The following is a 21841-nucleotide window of genomic DNA, read 5'->3' on the forward strand; positions in this document are numbered from 1 at the left end:
CTTCCACAAAACACCACAGTCTGGGTGAGTCTATTTTGAAGAAGTGGTGTTAGAAGAAGTTTAAGTTTAAAAAATTTGTCTCTCAAAAGAAATTTCACTTGTTGTACTGTTGATATTTGGTTCTGTTGACTAATGAATTTGTCGACCACTGTCTTTAGTTGATTTAAAAAACAAATAGGTCTGCTTAAACAAAGATGGTTAGAAATCACTTGCCGTTGAAACAGTGATTGGTATCTGTGGACACTGTCCCATTTATATTATATATGTACTCGTAGGTTGATTAGCGTAAGCCTAAAGGAATATGTAATCAAACAATTTTCAGGAGCAAACATAGTATACTGGAATACTATTTTGAAAATCCAGTAGTATTATCACAAAAACAGAATTATTATTTTGGTCCAGAAGCATTCACTTATATAATCCCTATCAAAGAAATGATTTTATAACACTTTGAAAAAGTTTCAAGTATTCATGCTCTATTCGAGTTGTTTTGCTAAATATGCAGTTTTAGCACTGGGGAAATTTACTGAAGAAAGCAGCGTACAGCACCGCAGTATTTGACTCAGCAACTCCTGACATTCCTTTAGCCAGGGTTGGCTGCATGGGGGCCTGTGTGACCTGAGCTCTCTCATACAGGCCCCCGCGCTCAGAAGTCCCCATACTTGATTTAATGCTCTGCTCTCACTGTCTTTATTTATTTTTTATTTAAAAAAAATATATTTTATTGATTTTATACAGAGAGGAAGGGAGAAAGAAAAAGAGTTAGAAACATCGATGAGAGAGTCATCGATCAACTGCCTCTTGCACACCCCCTACCAGGGATATGCCCGCAACCAAGGTACATGCCCTTGACCGGAATCGAACCCGGGACCCTTCAGTCCCCTAGCCGACTCTCTATCTATTGAGCCAAACTGGTCCCGGCTGTCTTTAAATTCTTAATAATTCTTTAACAAGGGGCCCCACATTTTCATTTTGTACTGTATACAACAAATTATACAGCCTTTAGTACTTTTCAATATGAGACTGAATTTATTTGAACGTATTCTTTTTTTTTAAAATATATTTTATTGATTTTTTACAGAGAGGAAGAGAGAGAGAGAGATAGAGAGCCAGAAACATCCATGAGAGAGAAACATCGACCAGCTGCCTCCTGCACACCCCCCACTGGGGATGTGCCCGCAACCAACGTACATGCCCTTGACCAGAATCGAACCCGGGACCGACGCTCTACCACTGAGCCAAACCGGTTTAGCTGAACGTATTCTTGAGTCAGTATTAATCCTGTAGTCTGATGCTTTGGTTATCTCTTCAGTTTAGGGAGTTTTTATTAATTTTTTAAAAAAATTTTATTATCTGCATTTTCACTTTATTCTTCTGAAATGCCTTTTAAAAGTGTTGTGGGGTCGAACCCTGGGTTCAAAATAAAATCACCAGAGGCTGATGATTGATTAAAAGAAGCAGGCAAGGATTTATTGAACTGGCCAGGACAGCTGCGAGAGCACCACATGCAGGTGAAGTCTACACAACCTTTCTATTCCAGGTGTAGGCAGTCTTTTTAAAGGTCTAAACCACAAGAATTTTCCTTTGTCCTAAATTCTAAATCCTAAATGCTGGAAACAGCCCGCAGGGTCGATCCCAGCAACATCCTGCTGGACATGGGAACGTGGCCCTATCTTGCAAAAGCAAATAGTACAGAAGCAGAGCTGAGCTGTTAATCTCTAAAGGTTATCTACAGTTTCTACTCCTGAAGCTACAGAGTCAGTGGGAATCAGTCTCCTGTGGTCCTGGTCCCCAGGCACAGGAAAATTGCCTTAGCCTCCAGATCTCAATCTGGAAGCTGAGGCAACTACCCTATTGTTAAGCAAGTGAGTGAGTGCCAAAGCCAGAATAGCAGGGCTAAAATTCAAACAGCAGTTTTTACCCAAGTGTGGTTGCTACCATATTTCAAAAAGGTTATTGGGGCTTCTATATCTTACTTCCATGTCTCTTAATTTATATTTCCCCGTATTTTTATAATTTTGGTTTTATCATTAGATTTTTCCATTTTTATTTTTAGATCACTAACATTGCCTCAAATTAATTGAGTCCTCTCATATATATTTTGATTTTAACCATACTGTTTTAATCCTCACAAATTCTATATTTGCTTCAGATTTCTCAGGTTTCATGGCAGAAAATTCCTGTATTATAAATGCAACATTCTTTCCCGTAGTTTCCTGAAATAGCTCTGTTTCTTCTTGGCTCAGTAGTTCTCTTTGTTTATAAACTTGTTAATTTTTTCCCCCTGAAAAAAATTAGTGATTTTTCCCACTAATTTTCACTAATTAAATTTAAAAAAAATCACTAATTAAATTATTTTCACTAATTAAATTAAAATTTCACTAATTAAAATTTTTCACTACTTAAATTAAAATCACTAATTAGTGATTTTTTTCACTAATTCACAGATACTATTTGGAAGCCATGACCACATGGCTTCCAAATAGTATCTGTGGTCTGAATTTTGTGTTGAAAAAAAAAGTTTTAGTTAAATAAAAATATATAAGCGTGCACAGCATATTTCATACGTAAACCTAGTGATTTCTGGTTGCTGATTCATACATATGAATGAAAAGGTAGGTTGATCATCATAGATGGCTTGTACCAGTTTCTCTGTACTTGAATAGATTCCCCCATCCGGCCTTTTCCTTGACAAGAAAAGCTGGGTATTGGCTTAGAGAGGTTAGCATTTGTGCTTCCTCGAACAACATATCAGTGGGAAGTCAAGGTGTCTTGCTTTGATGGGGACTTGCTTTCCTGGGTTCACTCCCAGGCATCTGACCTCACCTTCCATGAGATGGGGAGTCCAGTGTTACCTCTGGTTCCGCTCTGCTGCTTCTCAAGAGTCCAAAAGTGTTCCTAGAGACTGTCTTAGACAGGTAGCAGGAGACAAGGTTCTCTGACCTCACTCTGTGCGTAAAAGCCCAGCTTCCAACAGCACCCCCTATAGGAGGGAGATGGGATTTCAGCCAGCCCCCCTGCTGGGAGTGCAGATCCCTGATGACCTACACTGATGATATATCCCCTTGGATAGTCTCCCTTGGAAAGAATAGAACCTACTTCTGTTGTCTTGGGCTGTAGTGTCTTCCATGCTTTGATGCAACTATAGTCTTATTCTACCTGCTTCATTTTTCTTCCAGAGTTTGTTAAAGCTCTAGTCAAGTGATGGTACCCCTCCTTATTATCCTTGCTTGTATGTTTTCATTCTATGAATAATATATTTTCTGTTATTTTTTATGGGTCCTTGTGGCATGAGAGAAGGGCTAGTCAATATGTAAGTGTATAAGACCATTTACTATACTAGAAACCAACATATATTTAACTAGTTGCACAAATGTTACAGAATCACATGGCTTCCAAATAGTATCTGTAGTCTGAATTTTGTGTTGAAAAAAAAAGTTTTAGTTTAAATAAAAATATATAAGCATGCACAGCATATTTCATACGTAAAACATTCTTGAAAACAGCTGGCAATTTTCATTGCTTCAGCAGAAAATGGATTTTACTGAATGATTGTGAATCTTTCAAAATCACCTCTTAGTTTACCAGCTGCACTGCACTCAGCCAGACCCAGTGAGGGTTTGTTGAAACAGATTTCTGTTTATTGTTCATCAAGGAATTTTAATTTTAAGCATATGATGTATGTTTTTATCAAAACACACATAACTCTACAAAACCTTATATAAAGCATATTTAAACAAAGTTCAGATTATAACTTCTGAGAATGGGGCTGTTAGGTGTCTATAAATTAGAATGAATTTCCAGCAATTACTGAGGACATTAATATGCTCTTTTACTTATCATAAACCACAGGGAGTGCATGATGTCAGCATGCTGTTAAATTTAGCTTATCTAAGAATTTCTGTCTATACTTAATGCCATGATTTTAGTTTATGTAAGTTTAGTATTAAATGCCTTATCTGTTAACTTTTTTTGTAAATTGACTTGGTGTTCTGCATATTAGGTATAAATTTTCTTTGAAAAATGAATATATAAACATTAATGTTCATGTACTATTTTATAATTTGGGATTTTAATGGTAACAGTATAGTTTTTTCTAGCAGGGAAAATATTCCTAATAAAAAGAAAACAATAGTACTTAAATGTTTTAGACTTGGTAGTTTTAAGAACTATTTTTAAAATACCTTTTTAACTCCATGTCTTCAGATTATATTGCCCACTGCCCTTCATTATTATTGTGATCCACAGACTGCTGGGTGGTTCTTCTAGACTCCTCCATAGTTTTAACTCCTAATTTTTGCCACACTCTCTAACACTACACCTGTATTCCATGTTGGCAATTTCCATATACACGTTGATGGCCTTTTTGTCATCCTGGTGTCTTTAGTGAACTCCTCTCAGCCGGTGATTTTTACCTAATACCCTGTTTCAGCCATTCCAATTGCTCTTATTGGTAACAAACTGTAGGCTCTTCATTAGTCTCACTTCAGACATCCTTCTCTTGGACCGTCTCCTCTATCCTTCTAGCTTACTGTCTCTGGTATCCCAATTCCCGCTTTTCTTTGCCCCCACCTGGACATCCAGTCCATGGATCCTACCATATCTTCATTTTCCCTTATCTCATTGATGCCCTCACTCCGCTTCCTGTCCATCCTAAATCCTGGGGCCAGTTGTTGTAATTCTGTAGATAGTTACTGTAATTGCTCCTTTGATGTGCTCACAAGTCCCTCTCTCAGACCATTTGCACACATTAGCTAAACCCCAGCCCTGCCTAAACACAGATTCTTACCTCTTTCACGCCTGCCCCTGTGCAGCTGATGTGCCTGAGAGGAAAACACATTGCCACACTAACTCATATATTTTTTCCCCCATCCCTTCCTTTCGACATATGTTAAGATGTGCTATAATGTCTCCTCTTTCTGGGGGAAGTAATAATGCACCTGAGCTTAAATCTAGATCTGGATGTGTGTCTGTGTGCGGCGCTGCCAACACAGTGGACAGATGGCCAGGTGCAAAGTGTCCACGTTGGCCAGGCTCTGGCACCCAGACAGTCCTATCCCCACTGTTTCACGCCTGGTAATAATTGTGGAAGAGCCCTCTCCCCTACACTGTAAGCACAGGACGTTTCCCTCACGGCGATCAGCCTCCATCCTGGACCCTGGCTTGCTGTTCTAGGATACTTTTTACTTATGGAGAACGATACGGCTGTGGAACTTTCTGCAGTCCTGTCTCTGTCTCCAACCTGACATTCCCGCTGCACGACGCCTCACCTCAGTCTGTCAGCCCCCTGTTCTGTCTCTGTATGAATCCTTGTGGGGGCAAAACCGATCCTTTTATTGTGAGGAGCAACTTTGCAAACCTCAGGAGTTAAATATTCACATTCAGGAAAGTGGTTTCTGGATTGGGTGAGAGGCAGAATAATTCATCTTATAAATACAATACAGTTGACCCTTGAGCAATGTGGGGGCTAGAGGCACCCCTTCCAGTCAAAAATCCCCATATAACTTCTGACTCCATAAAACTTACCGCTGTTTTGAAGACGTTCTGTACATAACTTGACCTAAGCAGTTCAAACTCATGTTGTTCAGGGGTGAACAGCATTCATAAATTAGATTCTGGCCCAACCATGATGCCCAACATACGGTATTGTAAACAATAACTATTTCATTTTGCTTATAACCAAATGTATCCTTTCTTTAATCTCATATATTTGTAAATGGGATATAAGGATATTCAAAATTAGTTACTAGACTGATGATAAAATATTTAACAGTGATTATTTGGTTTATTATGACTCTATGAACTATCTGCTAAAGACAGTATAAGAACCCTTCAGTTTATTTTTTTATTTTTTAAAAATATATTTTACTGATTTCATTTTATTTTATTTTTTACAGAGAGGAAGAGAAAGGGATAGAGAGATAGAAACATCGATGAGAGAAACATTGATGAACTGCCTCCTGCACACTCCCCACTGGGGATGTGCCTGCAACCAAGGTACATGCCCTTGACTGGAATCGAACCTGGGACCCTTCAGTGCAGGCCAACACTCTATCCACCTAGCCAAACCAGCCAGGGCCCCTTCAATTTATTTTAAAAGAAAAAACATACCCACAGAAACTTTCCATCCAATTTGAAAGGTTAAAAAAAATGCATCAGATCTTAAGAAGTTTCTAGATAGAAATTGCTGTGGTTTTAAAGTTCTTATTAATCTAATGTTGCTTTATATGAATGCTCAGGCCTTATGTGACAAGAATAATCTAGTCAGTCCTACTATTTATCTTTTTCTCCATTTTTTCATAGCTTTTGTTATGTACAATGAATTTAAATAGAACATAATCCATCTCTTCTACAAAAACAAGATCCAAAATGCTTTAAATTGCATTCCACTGATCCATAACTGGGGTTTAATTGAGCCCTGCATTATTTTACCACAATAGAGCAATGATTATATCAATAACTCAATGATCACTATTTTAAATAATGTAAATAAAGAAGACCTGTGTCAGCTGTTTGCTTGCTTATCTGTTTTCAGAATATTAAAAGTATTACATTTGTGTGATAGGTTGCTTCATGGTATAATTAAGGTGGGATTCCTTTGCTCCTTTTACTCCTCCATTTAGTCTGCACATTTTTGAGATTCCTTGAATTGCTTTATCCATGTCTGTGAGATCACATTGGAAGCTTGTCATCTACAAAATACTTTGCCTCTATTCCGATAAATCTGTGTGTCCCTACACTGTTAGAAATGTCAGTTAATATCCCTGAGGTATCATGACAGCAGTTTCTTATATATGAAGTCAGAATACTGTATTTTTCTGGGCTAAGAAATCTATGAATCCTTGAAATACTGTTTACCAGGGCAGTTAGGCACTTTAATTAAACTACTATTTAGCTGGGATCAGTAAACTTAGCAGTCATTCATTCATTCATTCAACACCACCTATGAGCAGTAGAGTTCCTTGCCCTAGGGAGAGAGTATAGATCAGACCAGGCAATCCTTCCTCTTAGTGCTCTGGGAGGGAGGAGAAGAGACAAGCACCAACAGGTGAACAACTATTCAATGAGATGATTCAGGAGAAATGAATGATGCGAGGAAAATAAAATAAGGAAGTGGTAAATATTTATGATTTATGAAGATCGGTGTCTAAGAAGCTCTCATTAGAGATGCATGCGTACAAGCCAGCCATCTCAACATCTGAGCGAAGGGCATGCAAGGCAGAGGAAATAGACTATGGACAAACAACAACAAAAAAACCACACACAACAAGGTGGGAAATTTCTAGTGCCCCTTCTGTTCGCACTCTGACACCTCATTGTTGGGTCTACTCACAAGAACCACTGCCTCTCACAAATTCTGAACTTAAATTGATCCTCAACAGACTGAGATGATGGGCTGAAACCAATAGGAAATGTGACTGACGTGAATGTAAAATGGTGCATGTGAGTGACAAACCATCGCTCAGTGTGTCCGTGTGGGTTGGCAGCTGTTCGTAGGAGAGCAGGCTGGGGAGTATAACTGACCACACGTTGGAGCTCGCTCTTCGCTGTTCCTGACAGGAAAGAAAACAACATGTAACTATTATCCTTAGTCAGATTTCTGCCCAGTGTAAGGCTTCATTAGCAGTCCAACAATGGAACAGCCTGTCTGACCGATGGAGACATCTCCGTTACTTAACTGGTTAAAAAAAAAAAAAAAAAAAAAAAAAAAAGAAGAAGAAGAAGAAGAAGAAGAAAGAGCGAATACCCATCAAGACTTTTGGAGAAAGAAAATTCTGCAGTGTCTGTAGGCCAGTTTCAGACACTTCTTGTTTTCTGTGATTCTGTGACTTGTTACTCATTTATTTTATTCCAAATAAGTGTTTTTCATTTTGTGATATTGATATACAGTTAGGAAGAAAAAATATCATTGGTATATGAAGTATATAGTGAGGTTTATGGAAAGCTGGGTTTATCACGCCATCTCTCCACATGCTAATCTGAAGTTTAAATTCTTAGGCTATGGTTTTAAAAAGAGTTAGATTAAATTTCTAATATGTCTTTACCAAGTAGAATAATATATTATTGGCTTTGCCATGTGTCAGCTGTGTAACATGGACAACTTACTTTTCTGCATGACAGTTTCCTCAAAATGAGGACAGTAACGTGTACCCGCCTGAAAAGATTGCTTTTAAAAGGATTAAATTAGTTGCTGTATATAAAGCAGCTAGAACAAGCATCTGGCCATAGTAACTGCTGAGTAAGTGTTCGTTATAATTGTTAGATGTAAATGTATTGTCTATTCTGCCTTCAGGAATTAATGACCAAATTAATAACTGAGACACCTGACCAGCCCATCCCATTCCTCATTGACCATCTTCAGTCCAAGCAAGGAAACCGAGGGCAGCTTCAGCGAACTTTATCCGGATCTGCAGCTCTCTGGGCAGAAAGTGAAGCATCAGGTAAACAAAGCAATGTATTTCCTAGTTAGTTCTGATACATGTAGTGTAAAACTTTACGAAAAGTCTTTCTGATTATACTCAGAGAAATCTAGATGGTTACCTAGGGTTTCATGAATAAATCTGTAACTTCACCCATATGCTAAAATTTGTCATAAAATGTCACTGAATTTGAACATAGTGTCAGTATTATGCTTCAAAGTATGAAAATTTGCGCATTAAACTTATGAAAATAAGAGTCAGATTTTCATAAAAAGATTTCATTCTATGTGAATTCAAGCTAATTTTTGTAAGCTTTTGTTCTTTATTTCTTTTTATGAAGAATTTGAATTAAATGTCTGTAGCTCATTTGTAGAAAGGTAAACAATAGATTTCTCCAAAGTCACTTTTCTTGTTGCTCAAACTGTTGATAATTCTTGATTTCCCCAGCCCAGATTTTATCTGTGTAGGACATGCAGACTTAGAAAGATGCCTTTTCTCTGGAAATTGGGAACCAGATTTATCTGAGGCAATAGCCCATCTTCCCAGTGAGCCTGGTGAGATAATTGGCTAGAGTTAACTTCCATAGCTACTTATAAGATAACCTTTTTTACTTCTCCACACTGGTCTGTTGGGTTGGCATTTACTTTCAAAAGCAAATATCCCCATGGCTGCTGCTTCAGTAGCCAGTTCCTTGTATGATGGATTCCTAGGGGAAATCTGACTGCAGGATCTCCATATGCTTTCCTGCCACAACCCCCTCACTCTTCTTGTCCTCTTGATGCTCTCGTGCTGCCTTGCAAGAATTTTGGTCTCTTGGGTTGTATTCTCATATTAGTACCTTCTTGAGACCATATCTCAAAAACACACTAAAGTACATAGGGTTTAGGAGATTCCTTTTGGAATGTAGACTTCTCTAGTGTCAGTTATCCACAGGGAAGTGATCTGCATCATATAGGAAACTAGGATATGAGCTATTGGCATACAAAAGAGCAAATTTCTGTTTCTTCCTGGCCTTACTTTCTTGGGTTTAGGCTCTGAGGAGCTGGGTCTATAGGCTTGGACTCCGGTGTGCAGGTACAGAGAAGACACTCATTATGTTACACAGAAGAGATGAGCATCGGTGAACCCAGTGAAGCTTGTACAAGCCTATATTTATAAATTATAGTATTTAAAGAGGCAGTGATGTAGGAAAGTGAAGATTTAATCAGCTTATGTTTAATATCTCACAGTTTCCATGGGCCAGAAGTTGTTTCTGGTTTAACTGGATCCTTTGTTTAATCTCACAAGACTAGAAATCAAGATATTGGCTGGGCTACATTCTCATCTGGCATAAGAAAGAACCTGCTTCCAAACTCATTCATGTTATTGGCAGAATTAATTATGACCGGGGTCCCTGTTTCCTTGTTGGATTTCAGTCCAGGTTGCTCTCAACTCCTACATGCAACCTGCAGCTCTTTGCCACATGCCTCTCTCACATTATGGCAGCTTCCTTCTTTCAAACTTGCAAGGGGATTTCTCTCATTCAAATTTAATGAGATGGAATCCTATATAACATAACATATCATAGCATTGGCATCTCATCATCTTTGCCATATTCTGTTGGTTAGAAGTAAGTAAAGATCCTGTCTACACTTAAGGAGAGGGGACTCTATAAGAAACATCAGGGGACAGAGATCACGGGGGTCATCTTAGAATTCTGACTGGCCCAAGTGCTTTATGACGCACTGCTTAGACAGGGTGAAGGAGGGGTGGAGATCACTATACCTCCCAGTTTATTAGCTTGAGTTAATGGTACAAATGCTTGTTTAATAAAGTAAGACAGTAACACAGGAATAAATTTATGAATGATAGTAAGTCCAGTTCTTATCGATAGGTTTGATCTTCTAGTGGGGCAACTTAGTAGATAATTACAGCAGGCAAGAATGAGTCTAAAACTTTCGGGATGGGTCAAGGCAGGAGGCACAGGTGAGGCATTCATATCATACATAAAATCATGAAAACTGTGGGAGGGAAGGAATGGAAGAAGTTGTGGTTAAATTAACAGATTGAGTAGGAGATGGACGGGGAGAAGGCCAGGATGAGGTAATACCTGATACCTAAAATGTTGTCTGTTTATTGAGAAGTGAGGTGACTGAGGACAGCTGAAAATCCATAGGAGGCCAGTGTAAGTGAAGGTTCAGTGAAAATGGGAGAGTTACAGAAGGACAACAGACTGTGCTGTCTTGAGACGAGGTGGGATGATTCCAGATGATGAGAAAGTCCTATTGATGGCCTTAGTTTGGGAGTATCATAAGCATCAGGGAAGTGAAGCTTTAAAAGTTGAGGACAAGGAAGTCTGAGGTTTAATGGGTGGTTTTTCTGAGGATTAAGAGGTCACCAGGGTTTCATCCAAGTTGTTGAAAGGTCTGGGAGACTGTGCCAATATCATGAGGAGGGTTGCAAGAGATATCAGGGCCAGTGTGATGGTGATAATAAAGCATGTTGAATAGTGTAGACAGCCAGCATTACTCACAATTCAGGAGGGACTTTCAGCTCAACATTGCTGGGCCTGGACAACCCAGCCAATGGAGAAGAGAACACTCACCACTCCAGGAAGCTGCAGAGCAGGAGGAATGAGGTGTCTCTTTAAGACATGAGAGGGGGCGGGGATTAAGAGCAGAGGAATGTTTGTTTACCATGAAATGTATGCTCCAGAAAATGAAGAGGAAAAATTTTGGAGGCAGAGTATGACCAAAGGGAGGGAGAAAGCACAGAATAATCCTTGGATAGGAATATAGCTGGAGAAATTTTAGTTCAGGTGGACAGTCCATCATGCTAGTTTAAACCTTGTCTGCAATTTTTAATTCTTTCTTTTGGTGTATGTTCCAATTAGCTAGAAAATGTCTCAGTATTTAAAGTATATGGGAATTATACTTTTTGAAAATATCTCAAGATGTCCTCTTATTGCCTTTAAGTGGATCTAGCAATTTAGGGCACAACATCTTTTCCAGAAGTTTGTTATTTGATATTGTCAAGGACAAACCTGAAAGCAGCCTTATTTTATTCCTTTTTAGATGTTTTAATTATTCTTTTTAAACCCGAATGGGATTTGCTTTCTTTTCATTTCTGATGTTCCAAAGTTTACTGGGAATACATCTAAATGTTTATCTCTTTTCTCTAACTTTTCCTATGCTCACTAAATCCTTGCAATTAACAAATCCCGCTTTTAAGCCTAGAATATATTTTTTCTTTTTTGTACTTAGTTACTGCTTCTATTATATTTGTTTACATTTCTTCTTAAGGAAAATAAAGTATGTGTAAATATTGTTCTCTATTCCTCTCATTTCATTATACATATTTGCCTTTCTTCATAGACTAACTTCTAGGGAAATTTATTTGTCAATGTGTTCTGTGTCACTGATTCAATTTTCTGCAGTGTCAGTTTTCTCTCTCTGGCTTTGAACAAAAATTTAAATGTTGGTATTGCATTTTAGCTTCCTACTACTGTAGTATTTCCTTATCTTCTTTTTTTCTTTAAACCTCTGTCTTCAGAGGTTTTTTTTAATTTTTTTAATTTTTTATCATAGGTTAGTTAGTTTACCTCCTCTCTCATTTCTTTTTGGTTCATAGAATCTTATTTTATTTTATTTTATTTTTATTGGCAAGTTAGCCACAATGTAAAATTTGAACGTTTTCAATAATAAATCTCTTGTAAACCCATCAGTTTCCTCTGTATCTTGAATGTTGTATTCTTGTTTTGCATATTAAATGTTTTTCTTAAAATCATATTTTAATTCAAATTAAGTTAGGAATGTTCCATGTTTGTCAATAGGTGGACTCTAATTTGTCCTCTCACTGTATAGCTTAGAATTTTTTAATTATTCTAAAGAATTTTAGAGAAACAGGTGAAAGCAACCAAAGCCACTACTAAAATTTCCAGTACCAGTATAATTTTTGGGTCTCAGCTAAACTGACTAGTGACTATATGCTTCATCTCTTTTTAAACAACTAAATAAGAACAATATTATTACTGGATTATTTAAATTAATGTGGATTTGTTTTTCCTTGCTAGAAATTTAGAATTGAAAAGGCCACAAAATCCAATATATTGTTTCTCTCTGGTTCTTTTTAGCTTTTCTTTGTTTCATGAGCTGCTATATTTTACAAACAGGATCCTTTATTCCTTTACCCATATTGCATTAGAATAAATTATGGTGCTTGGATGTAAATAGAAAGAAAAATTCTGAGATTATGAAACAGCATAAGGAGATAACTCTGAGACAGGGGCAAGTATTGTGCATGTCTTGAAACCAGCCAACATCTTTCTGATTTGCCTATCTTTTGCCTTAATCTTTTTTTTAAAATATATTTTATTGATTTGTACAGAGAGGAAGGGAGAGAGATAGAGAGTTAGAAACATCAATGAGAGAGTCATCGATCAGCTGCCTCTTGCACACCCCCTACTGGGGATATGCCCGCAACCAAGGTACATGCCCCTGACCGGAATCGAACCCGGGACCCTTCAGTCCCCAAGCTGACGCTCTATCCATTGAGCCAAACCAGTCTCGGCTTTTGCCTTAATCTTACCAATAGACATACCACCTGGGTTCTGGCAGTCCACAGGCCAATATTTCAATTCCTAGTGTTTTAGAATATTTATACCTCTTTTGGTGTTTAATGAGATGTTGGAGGTGGAAAAATTGAGTAACACCTAGTTAAGTACAAACTTAACATGAACATTTGAGAAATCCACATGCTGTTTATTTAGTGCTTATAAGTGGGTGGCCAGAGAAAGATGTATGGCTTGTTCATAAAGCTGGGGTGAAAACTTGTAAATGTAAACAAGAAGACAGAGGGAAACTCTAAAGAATGCCATCTGGATGAAAGAGGAAGATGAGGAAGCAATGAATGAGACAGAGAAGGTAGTCATGTTAATGGAATGAGAAGTTCTTAATGCTCTAAAAACAGAAGAAAACATTCTGCAAAAATAAATCTGTCTAAAAAGATGAAATTCTTGGTGAAGAAGTCAAGAGGGATGAACTTTTGAAAAGATCATTTAACTTAATAATTGGTATGAACTGACCAATTGGTAATTGGTATGAAGGGGAACTATAACTTTAGCAAAGTTGGTTGAATTAATCTTTCTTGAAGAAACAAGGGGGAAATAAGTGATGCTGTGGAAGAAACTTAGGTGAATGTCAGTTTTCTGTGTCAAAGTAAATAATGGATAAACTAACATTAGTAAAATTTACTTACCGTATTTTTCGGACCATAAGACGCTCCGGACCATAAGACGCACCAGTTTTTAGAGAAGGGAAATGAAGAAAAAAAGATTCTGAAACAAATAGTGTCCTAAAATATTTTATGTGCATTAAAACCCAACATCACAGTCATAAACACATGTAATCAACCCTGTAAAGTAAACAGCAGCATTTAGAACCATTTTAGAGCCGGGCAAGCACACAGAGACCACACAGAGCCAGGCAAGTAAAAAAACTTTTTTTTAAAAGTATATGTGTAGGCTATATTTGGACCATAAGACGCAGGGACGTTTCCCCCCCACTTCTGGGGGGGGAAAAGTGCGTCTTATGGTCCGAAAAATACGGTAAATATTTACGTGTTTTATTTTCATCAGAATACAATGCTTTCTTCCATGGCAGCATTTAAAGACTGTTATTTTAAGTAATGGTAACCCATGCCTTTTAAAGCCTTTCAAATAATTTCACAGTTTAAAATAACCTTTATCATATTACTATACACACTGACTCATATGAAATTGATAACTAAAATGTACAGGAGAAATTAAGAAATGCTTTTGGATATTTGGATTATTTTATTTTGTATTTTTATTGATTTCAGAGAGGAAGGGGGAGAGAGAAAGAAAAACAGCAATGATGAGAGAGAATCATTGATTGTCTGCCTCCTGCATGGCTCCCACTTGGGATCAAGCCCACAACCTGGGCATGTGTCCTGACCAGCAATTGAACCATGACCTTCCTGATTCACAAGTTGACACTCAACCATTGAGCCACACCAGATGGACTATTTGCATTATTTTTTTATATAAGGTGACCTGTAGATTTTGCTGAGTATAACTAATAACTTCATGAATTTAGTTTTTTATGTGTCTTGAAATCACATTAGTGGGCAGGCATTTACATATTTGTTTGTTTGTTTGTTTGTTTGTTTGAACAGAACATAAAGGAGCAAGAAGGGATGTGAGAAGCTATGATAAGCCTTGGCAATTAAATGCAAAGAAGCCCAAAAAGTCAAAAAGTGACCTTGCTGTCTCTAATATTTCTCCACCGTCACCAGAATCCAAATCATGTAAGGAAGTTTGTTATTCAAAAATTACTTAATGTATATGTAAGTCTGTGTTATTAACAAAGTGAAGAAAAGGTAAGAATTAAAGCCAAGTGTTTTAGCTGATAATTCTGGCTATTAATTGTAATGAATTTTGTATTTATTTCAGCATTAACATTGAGCTTTATTTCTGTTCAGTAACTTGTTCATATTCTTTTTTTAAATGTATTTTTTTGTTGACAGTATTGCAGATGCCCCCCATTTCCTCCCCGCTTTGCCCCCCTCCACCCAACCCCTCCACGTGTAACAGATTTAGACCTTTTGGTACTTACTCTTTTAAAAGTGTGTTTTGCTTACAATAGGTCCCTTGCCTCTGATGGCCAGTTGCAGCATTGTATTAATTCAAAGCAACATCCACCCTACATTTTTAAAAGTACACAAAAGCAAATTAAATCTATTACAGGGGGAGCAAATTCGGTTTGTATTCAAAACACTTAACAACATTTTATGTAGTCCTTCACCTATTATTTCCCTGAATTCCTACTTATTATTTATTCCTGAAGCCCCTATATTTACTTCTGTTTTGTTCTCTCTCTCTCTTTTCCTCTCTCACTCATTTTCTTCTTACTTACCCCCACCACCACCACCACCACCACACCCACCCTACATTGCAATGATAAATCTATAACCTTAGAGGCTTACTAGTTTTAAAGGATCAGTACTAGATCCCATCCACTTTGGGGAAGAAAGCTAACAGGCTGCTCATTCTGAAGAGCCTGTGCTCCTAATGGGATGCTGCCAAGTCACGGACTGTTGCTGGTATCCTGGCATCTGATGGATGCTATCTCTTTCTGTTCAGGTGACCTGCTCCCAACTTCTGATTCCACCCAACTGTCAGCTTTTTAAAGCCAAATTAATAACAAAGTGAGCTTTTATAATATATGGAGAGATTACATATATGACAATAAGAATACAGGGTCAAAATTATTAATTGGAAAAAATACAGTATGTTAAATTGTTCCCACCCAAACCGGTTTGGCTCAGTTGATAGAGCACTGGCCAGTGGACTGAAAGGTCCCAGGTTCGATTCTGTTCAAGGGCATGTACCTTGGTTGCAGGCACATCTCCAGTAGGAGGTGTGCAAGAGGCAGCTGATCGATGATTCTCTCTCATTGATATTTCTAATTCTCTATTCCTCTCTCTTCCTCTCTTTAAAAAATCAATAAAATATAAATTGTTCCTGAAGTAACAGAATATATATTGAACTCACACTGGAATAGGTTTAATGTACATATTGTAATGTGTAAAGAAACACTGCAAAGCATAAAATGGCATAAATAGTCAGTACATGAGTTAAAATGGAATGTGAAAAGAAAAAAATATATCTGCCTAAACAAAGGCAGATAAAGAACGGAAAAAAAAGATTGGAAAAATAGAAACCAAATATCAAGATGTTAGGTTTAAGTAAAAACATGTCAATAATTACAGTAAGTGTAAAGGTACTGAACATCTCAATTTAAAACCAAATTCCATCAGGCTAGATTAAAAAAACAAACTATATTCTTTTTCATCCTAGACATAAGCATATTATTATCAAATATTAGCAGTTTTATTGGTAAAGTCATTTGGAGGAAACAGTACATTTATTTTTAACCCATACATAGAAACTTTTGGTGGTGGTCACAGTGAGTCAGAATTTGATTAGTATAATAAAGAATTGCTCAAAATTAGCCCTGCTCAGTATACAGAAGGCTGCTGTATGAAGTAGCGAGCTCTTATGGGCCAATGGAGGATGCTGTCTGCAGGGGACTGTGGATGGACTTCTGCACTGGGGGAGAGCTTTGCCCCAGTTAAGTCATAGACGTGCCCTCTCCTAGGTTCTATCACCACATATGTGTCGTTTTATGTTGTTGATACTGTTCTGCTGTTTTCCATTTCTTCCAAGAATATTTGCTAAAATGTATTTAAATTGTAGTTTTCAGTTTTAAGATTAACTATAATTAAGTAAGGTTTTTAACCCATCAGAAACCTTTAAGAGATGCCCCCATCTGGAGTCTGTGTCCTTCCATTATTTATCAAAACATCTTTTGAAATCCCCAGGATAGTTGACTTGACCATCATCATTCAGTGGCCTTGATTGCCTGAGATTTGGTTTCCTTGATAAATTGGATATATCTGCATCTATTTATCACCTCATCACAAGCCACAAAATATTTAAAATGTTATTTTTAGTTCCTCTTGAAAGTTGCTGAGGAAAGTTCTTGAGCATTGTATCAGTCCTCTGTTGCTTCATATATCCTCCCTAAAACTCAATGGCTTAAAAAAACAGCAGTTTGTAATTCCTCAGGATTCCGTGGAATGATTGGGTACTTCTTCTGGTCTGGCCATGTCAGTGCAGTCAGCTGGTAGGTCTGTAAAGGCTGGGATGCTTTGGGAGCTGGCCATGTCTGGTGGTTATTCGGAAATATTAATTGGGACTGATTTTAAAAACAAACACTATTCTATTATTTGTAAATTAAAAGGAGAGAGAACTCTTGATAGCATATGTTAATTTGCAGGAAAATTAGATAATGCAATGATCTAGATTAGAGAAATTGTTCAATAAAGGTTAACAAAAGTGCCAATCTTTTGAAGGATATGGTACAAACATAGTTTTATCTTTTCCTTTTCTGAGTTCCTCTCCCCTATGCCTGGGCTTGTTTCCAGAGATCCCCTGGGGTAATAGCAGTGTGCTTGGAAGTCTTTTCTAGAACCATTTATCACACTCACTCTGTTAGCTGATATCTCTCCCAGAATCCCTTAAACAAAGAAACACAGAGGAAGCACTTGCATTCTATTTTTTATATTTTAGATTTATTTAAATTACAGAAGTAATATTTGCTTATTCTGACAATTAAAAAATACAGTCTTTCTTCAGTCCACTCAAATTCTACTCCCTCACAAATGATTTGTATCTTTTCACAGCCTCTGAAATAGGTTGGATTTTTTTACATCCTTTTCTTTTTTAATAAAGACCTTCCCATACCAAAATATGGTTATTTCCCCCAAACCAGCATTGTAAGAAATATTAAAGAGACTGATGTCATAGTAATAAGAAATATATATATAGAGAGAAACATAGGTATAAAGAATACATCATTTTCTTTGTATAAACTAACACAAAATACATTAAGTAACTTAATTTTATTATTTTAAAATGCTTTGTGGATGTATCTCCATGCTAATAAGCTTGGATTTAAGATAAACTTTTTAATAAGAGCAGACTGTGTCATAGTGTGAATGTACCTTAATTTATTTATTCCCCTGAATGACATTAAATGATTTTCAGAATTTTTCCACCACAGGTTCCTGAATAAATAAATTAATACCTTTCACTTCCTGATAAACAACCTTGTAATTTATTAGTATAGGCATTTTTTATTTATTATAATTAACCAAACATAAGATTGCTGGGCCAGAAGGTCATTATACTTTTATTATAATTGATATTTCTAGATTACTTTTCAAATAGGTAGCAGAAAAGATATTTCAACAGCCTGTCTTTCCTATAGCCTTACCATATAAATATATAATATATTTTATTTTATTTTATTTTCATCAAAAATGTATGGTTTAAAAAGTAAAGTATAATAGTAGAAACTACAAGGCAAGTGTTGATCTTCTTCCTCTATTCTTCTAATGTGGAACCACTTTTAACTCTTGTATATGTTGCTTTTGCCACACAGGTCTAAATATCTAAACATACAAGGTACTTAATGTTCTCTTTTACTTTTTACACTTGAGGCATCATCTTTTGACCTCCTTCTAAGACTTTGTGCTTTATACTTTGGCCCCATCTCAGCATCCCCCTACCATCATGCAGATATTTCAAATGTTGGTTGAATGTATACTCTGCTTTGGTATTAGAGTATATATTAATTTGCATTTTTCACAGTACAGCCATAAGATGGCCAACTATGAATTTATTAGTTCATAATTGACCTTTTTTCTGTTTGTTTTCTATGTATCCATCACTAATACTTCACCAAATCCTATGTTAAACTATTAAAAACTTTCAATATGATCAAATACATCAAGTGATCCTAATTTTGGTCTTATTTTATATTTTATTTCATTTTGAAAAGTGTTACATCCATTTCCCCTGTAGCTATCTATCCTTTTGCTCCAGTCTTGGTTTCTGGGTCTCTAGCCGCTTTTTCAGCTGTCTCCTGGGATTGTCCTTCACTGTCATCCTGGGGAATCTCTTTTTCCTTTTTCTTATGGAGGATCATTGATTGCCTGCGTCCCAAGTCTTTCCACTTTGTATTTTGGTGGACCATCTCCACTAAGAGCTTTCTGGAGGTGGAAGGGGGGGGGATGCTTGCAAGATAAATTTTGAGTCTTTACAAGTATCTTGCTTGATCCTTTAATTGGGTAGAAAATTCTAAGTTGGAAGTAATCTTTAGTTGAAATTTTGAAAAACTTTCTCCCCAGTCTTCTGAGGAGAAGTGTTGCTGTTGAGAAGTCTGATGACAATATGACTTGCTACTTTAGTTTCTGAAAGCTTTTAAGATCTCTTCTGTATTTCTATTGTTGTAAAATTTTTAGTGATATTCAATGAATTATTCTGGTCTGAAGAAGAAAGTTATTATATTCTTATTACTTTGTCATTGGTCCTGTTTGATACTTCAATGCTTAAATGATCTGAAATGATCACTTTGGGGGAACTAAGTTTTGGTATTCTCTAGCTTGCTAAATTTGTTTACTATTCATCAATTCATTTTGCATCTTCCAATAAACTATGATGTTATTTCTTGCCATCATATTAATAGTGGCTTCTCTCCTTGCTTACTTCATTCTTTGTCCAAAAAATAAAAATAAAAATTCCTTTAATAATTTTAGTGGGAATTCAGAATTTGAGGAGAAATGAAGGTAATTACCATCGTCTCTGTTTTACTAGAAGAATGCAAGAATGTCTTAGAAATATTTACTGATTGATGATAAAGAAGTTTTTAAGCTGCTAAAACATAAATCTACTTTATTTTTGTGTTTTCTTTAAATTCTAGAAATCTTTAGTTTTAAATCAGTACCTGATTTTTCTTTTTTTATATAAAAGGCATCACACTTCCCTTTACTTGTTCATTTAAAACATTTCTTAAAACCCAGCTTTATAACTTCCCACTGCTTGCTCACAAGAAAACCATTTCCAAGACAAAAATTTTTATTCTGAATATAATCTTATACAGTCTTTCGCATAATGACGAAGAGTAAATTTTTATTACCATGCAGCATGCTTATGAAGTAATCATTTTTTTTAAACATAGTGTCAAGGTCAGTAGATCATCCTAAGTGGAACTGGCGAACTAAACCAGAAAGCCGTGATTTTGATGAATTGAACCACATCCTTCAAGAGAGCAAGAAGCTGGGAAAGGCCCTTGAGAAGCTCTCTCGAAGTAAGTTCAGTTATTTAATCCTAATTGAAATTCCTAACCAGTACCAAAGTAGAAACATTCATTAATATTGCTGGTAGCCCATTTTCAACATCCTCATTAAAATTACGTGAGAGATTGAGGAGTTCTAAGGGCCTGGATTGGAAGTGAGATTGATCTTGCATATTACACAGACTCACGGGCAGACTGGTTATACAGAGTAGGAGGAGCTATAGACCCCTCATGGTTATTTCACCACCTCTCTCTATCATCTCTCTGTTACCAAGGTCATGTGTACACCTAGTGGTATCTTATTCATTCTTCTCTTTTGAACCTTTTTGTTTTGTGTCATCTTAACACTTATTCCTATTGCTTTTATGGGTTTTTAATGCATCTACATTTAAGGAAGGTAACTGGGCCAGATTCTTCTTAGAATCCTTTCAGAGCCTAGTGTAGTGCCGTGTAATGTACTTTGTGTAAAAGCAATGGTTTATAATCCAAGGGTTTAGATTAGAGGTTTTGTTCTGCCAACTATGATTTACTTTTGGATCAAATAATGATAAAGTGAGTTTGCAGTTTATTGCTATACTATATTCATGAAAAGAACCTTATCATATTAATATGTCAAAGGCTTATATTAATATGTGCAGATTCTGAGGAGATGCTATAGAAATGTTGGTTTATATCAACTAGCCTATGGTAAATTGGTTTTATTGTATGTTGTTTTACTTAAAGTTGCAGAACCTATTGGCAACATTAGTCTGTACTGTATATGCTTTTGAAACAAAATGCCAAAACATATCTTTACTTGGATAGCTCACTGCCATGCTAAATTCAATATATCAGAGTAGATTCTACCTTCCTCTTCAAATATGACCATCCTTCTGTGTGTTCTGTCTCAGATGGTGGCACCGTTGCTTATCAATTTACCTATAATAAATGGGAGCCCTCTACACTCTTCTCTCTCCCCCTTACCTATTCAAAAATTAATTCTTACCAAATCTTGCTCATTTCCCCTCTAAAATATGTTTTGGGTCTGATTCTCTTCTCTAGTCCCTAGTTCACATCACAATGAAAATGCCCAGATCATTTAACATGATCCATTTTGTTCCTGCCCCAGATCAGGAAAAACAGGTGCAATTCCGGCCTTTACTGAGCTGTGTCTGGCTAGGTTGCCATAACCTTATGTTAGAGGAGTTTCATGGCCTAAATCATGTGACTTCAAACAATACAATACTTTCTCACTCAGGGGATAGCTTCTGGAGTGAGCCAGTGGTGCAGTGGGCCTTTCTCCCTCGCAGAATATTATAGCAACACACTCACTAAATTTTCTTTTGGATATTTTCAGTTCACTGCTGCCCCTGCCTTTCTACATACTTTAACAATATTATCTTAAAATATGATAACTTGTAAGAATAAATAGCTGTGAATGTTGTGCTAGGCACCAGGAGACATATCCTGGCTACCCATTCTAAATGGTTCCCATTGGAGCTTTATGCTTTAAAGAAGCATTTCTTTAAAATTCTTTCAACTGTTTTTAGTTAGTTTAAGCTTTGACTAAAAGTGAAACTACAAAACAATGAAAAATAACCTCGGTAACTGACATTGTCAAGCAGGAGCAGAAAGAACTGTATGCAATAGAATAGAGACTTATTTAGATAATTTGTTAGGCAAAATAATAAAAATATATAAATGTTAAAAAATATAATAATAGGTAACTCTATAAAATAT

The 21841-nt window shown here is 36.5% G+C and overlaps 1 protein-coding gene across 5 annotated transcripts in view; it reads left to right on the forward strand.

The window, feature by feature from the left end:
* CUNH8orf34 (chromosome unknown C8orf34 homolog) overlaps positions 1 to 21841 on the forward strand; it is a 226540-nt gene that overhangs the window by 33970 nt on the left and 170729 nt on the right. For 3 of the 5 annotated variants that reach the window (XM_045581467.1, XM_045581468.1, XM_036437098.2), the window contains exons 2-4: positions 8294 to 8441; positions 14595 to 14726; positions 20006 to 20134. In XM_045581467.1, coding sequence (XP_045437423.1) covers positions 8294 to 8441; positions 14595 to 14726; positions 20006 to 20134 — 409 coding nt within the window. The remainder of the gene's footprint in view (positions 1 to 8293; positions 8442 to 14594; positions 14727 to 20005; positions 20135 to 21841) is intronic. The other 2 variants (XM_045581470.1, XM_045581469.1) reach the window with 1 other exon arrangement.

Source organism: Pipistrellus kuhlii, unplaced genomic scaffold (assembly GCF_014108245.1).
Source record: "Pipistrellus kuhlii isolate mPipKuh1 unplaced genomic scaffold, mPipKuh1.p scaffold_m20_p_14, whole genome shotgun sequence".
Classification (NCBI taxonomy): Eukaryota; Metazoa; Chordata; class Mammalia; order Chiroptera; family Vespertilionidae; genus Pipistrellus; species Pipistrellus kuhlii.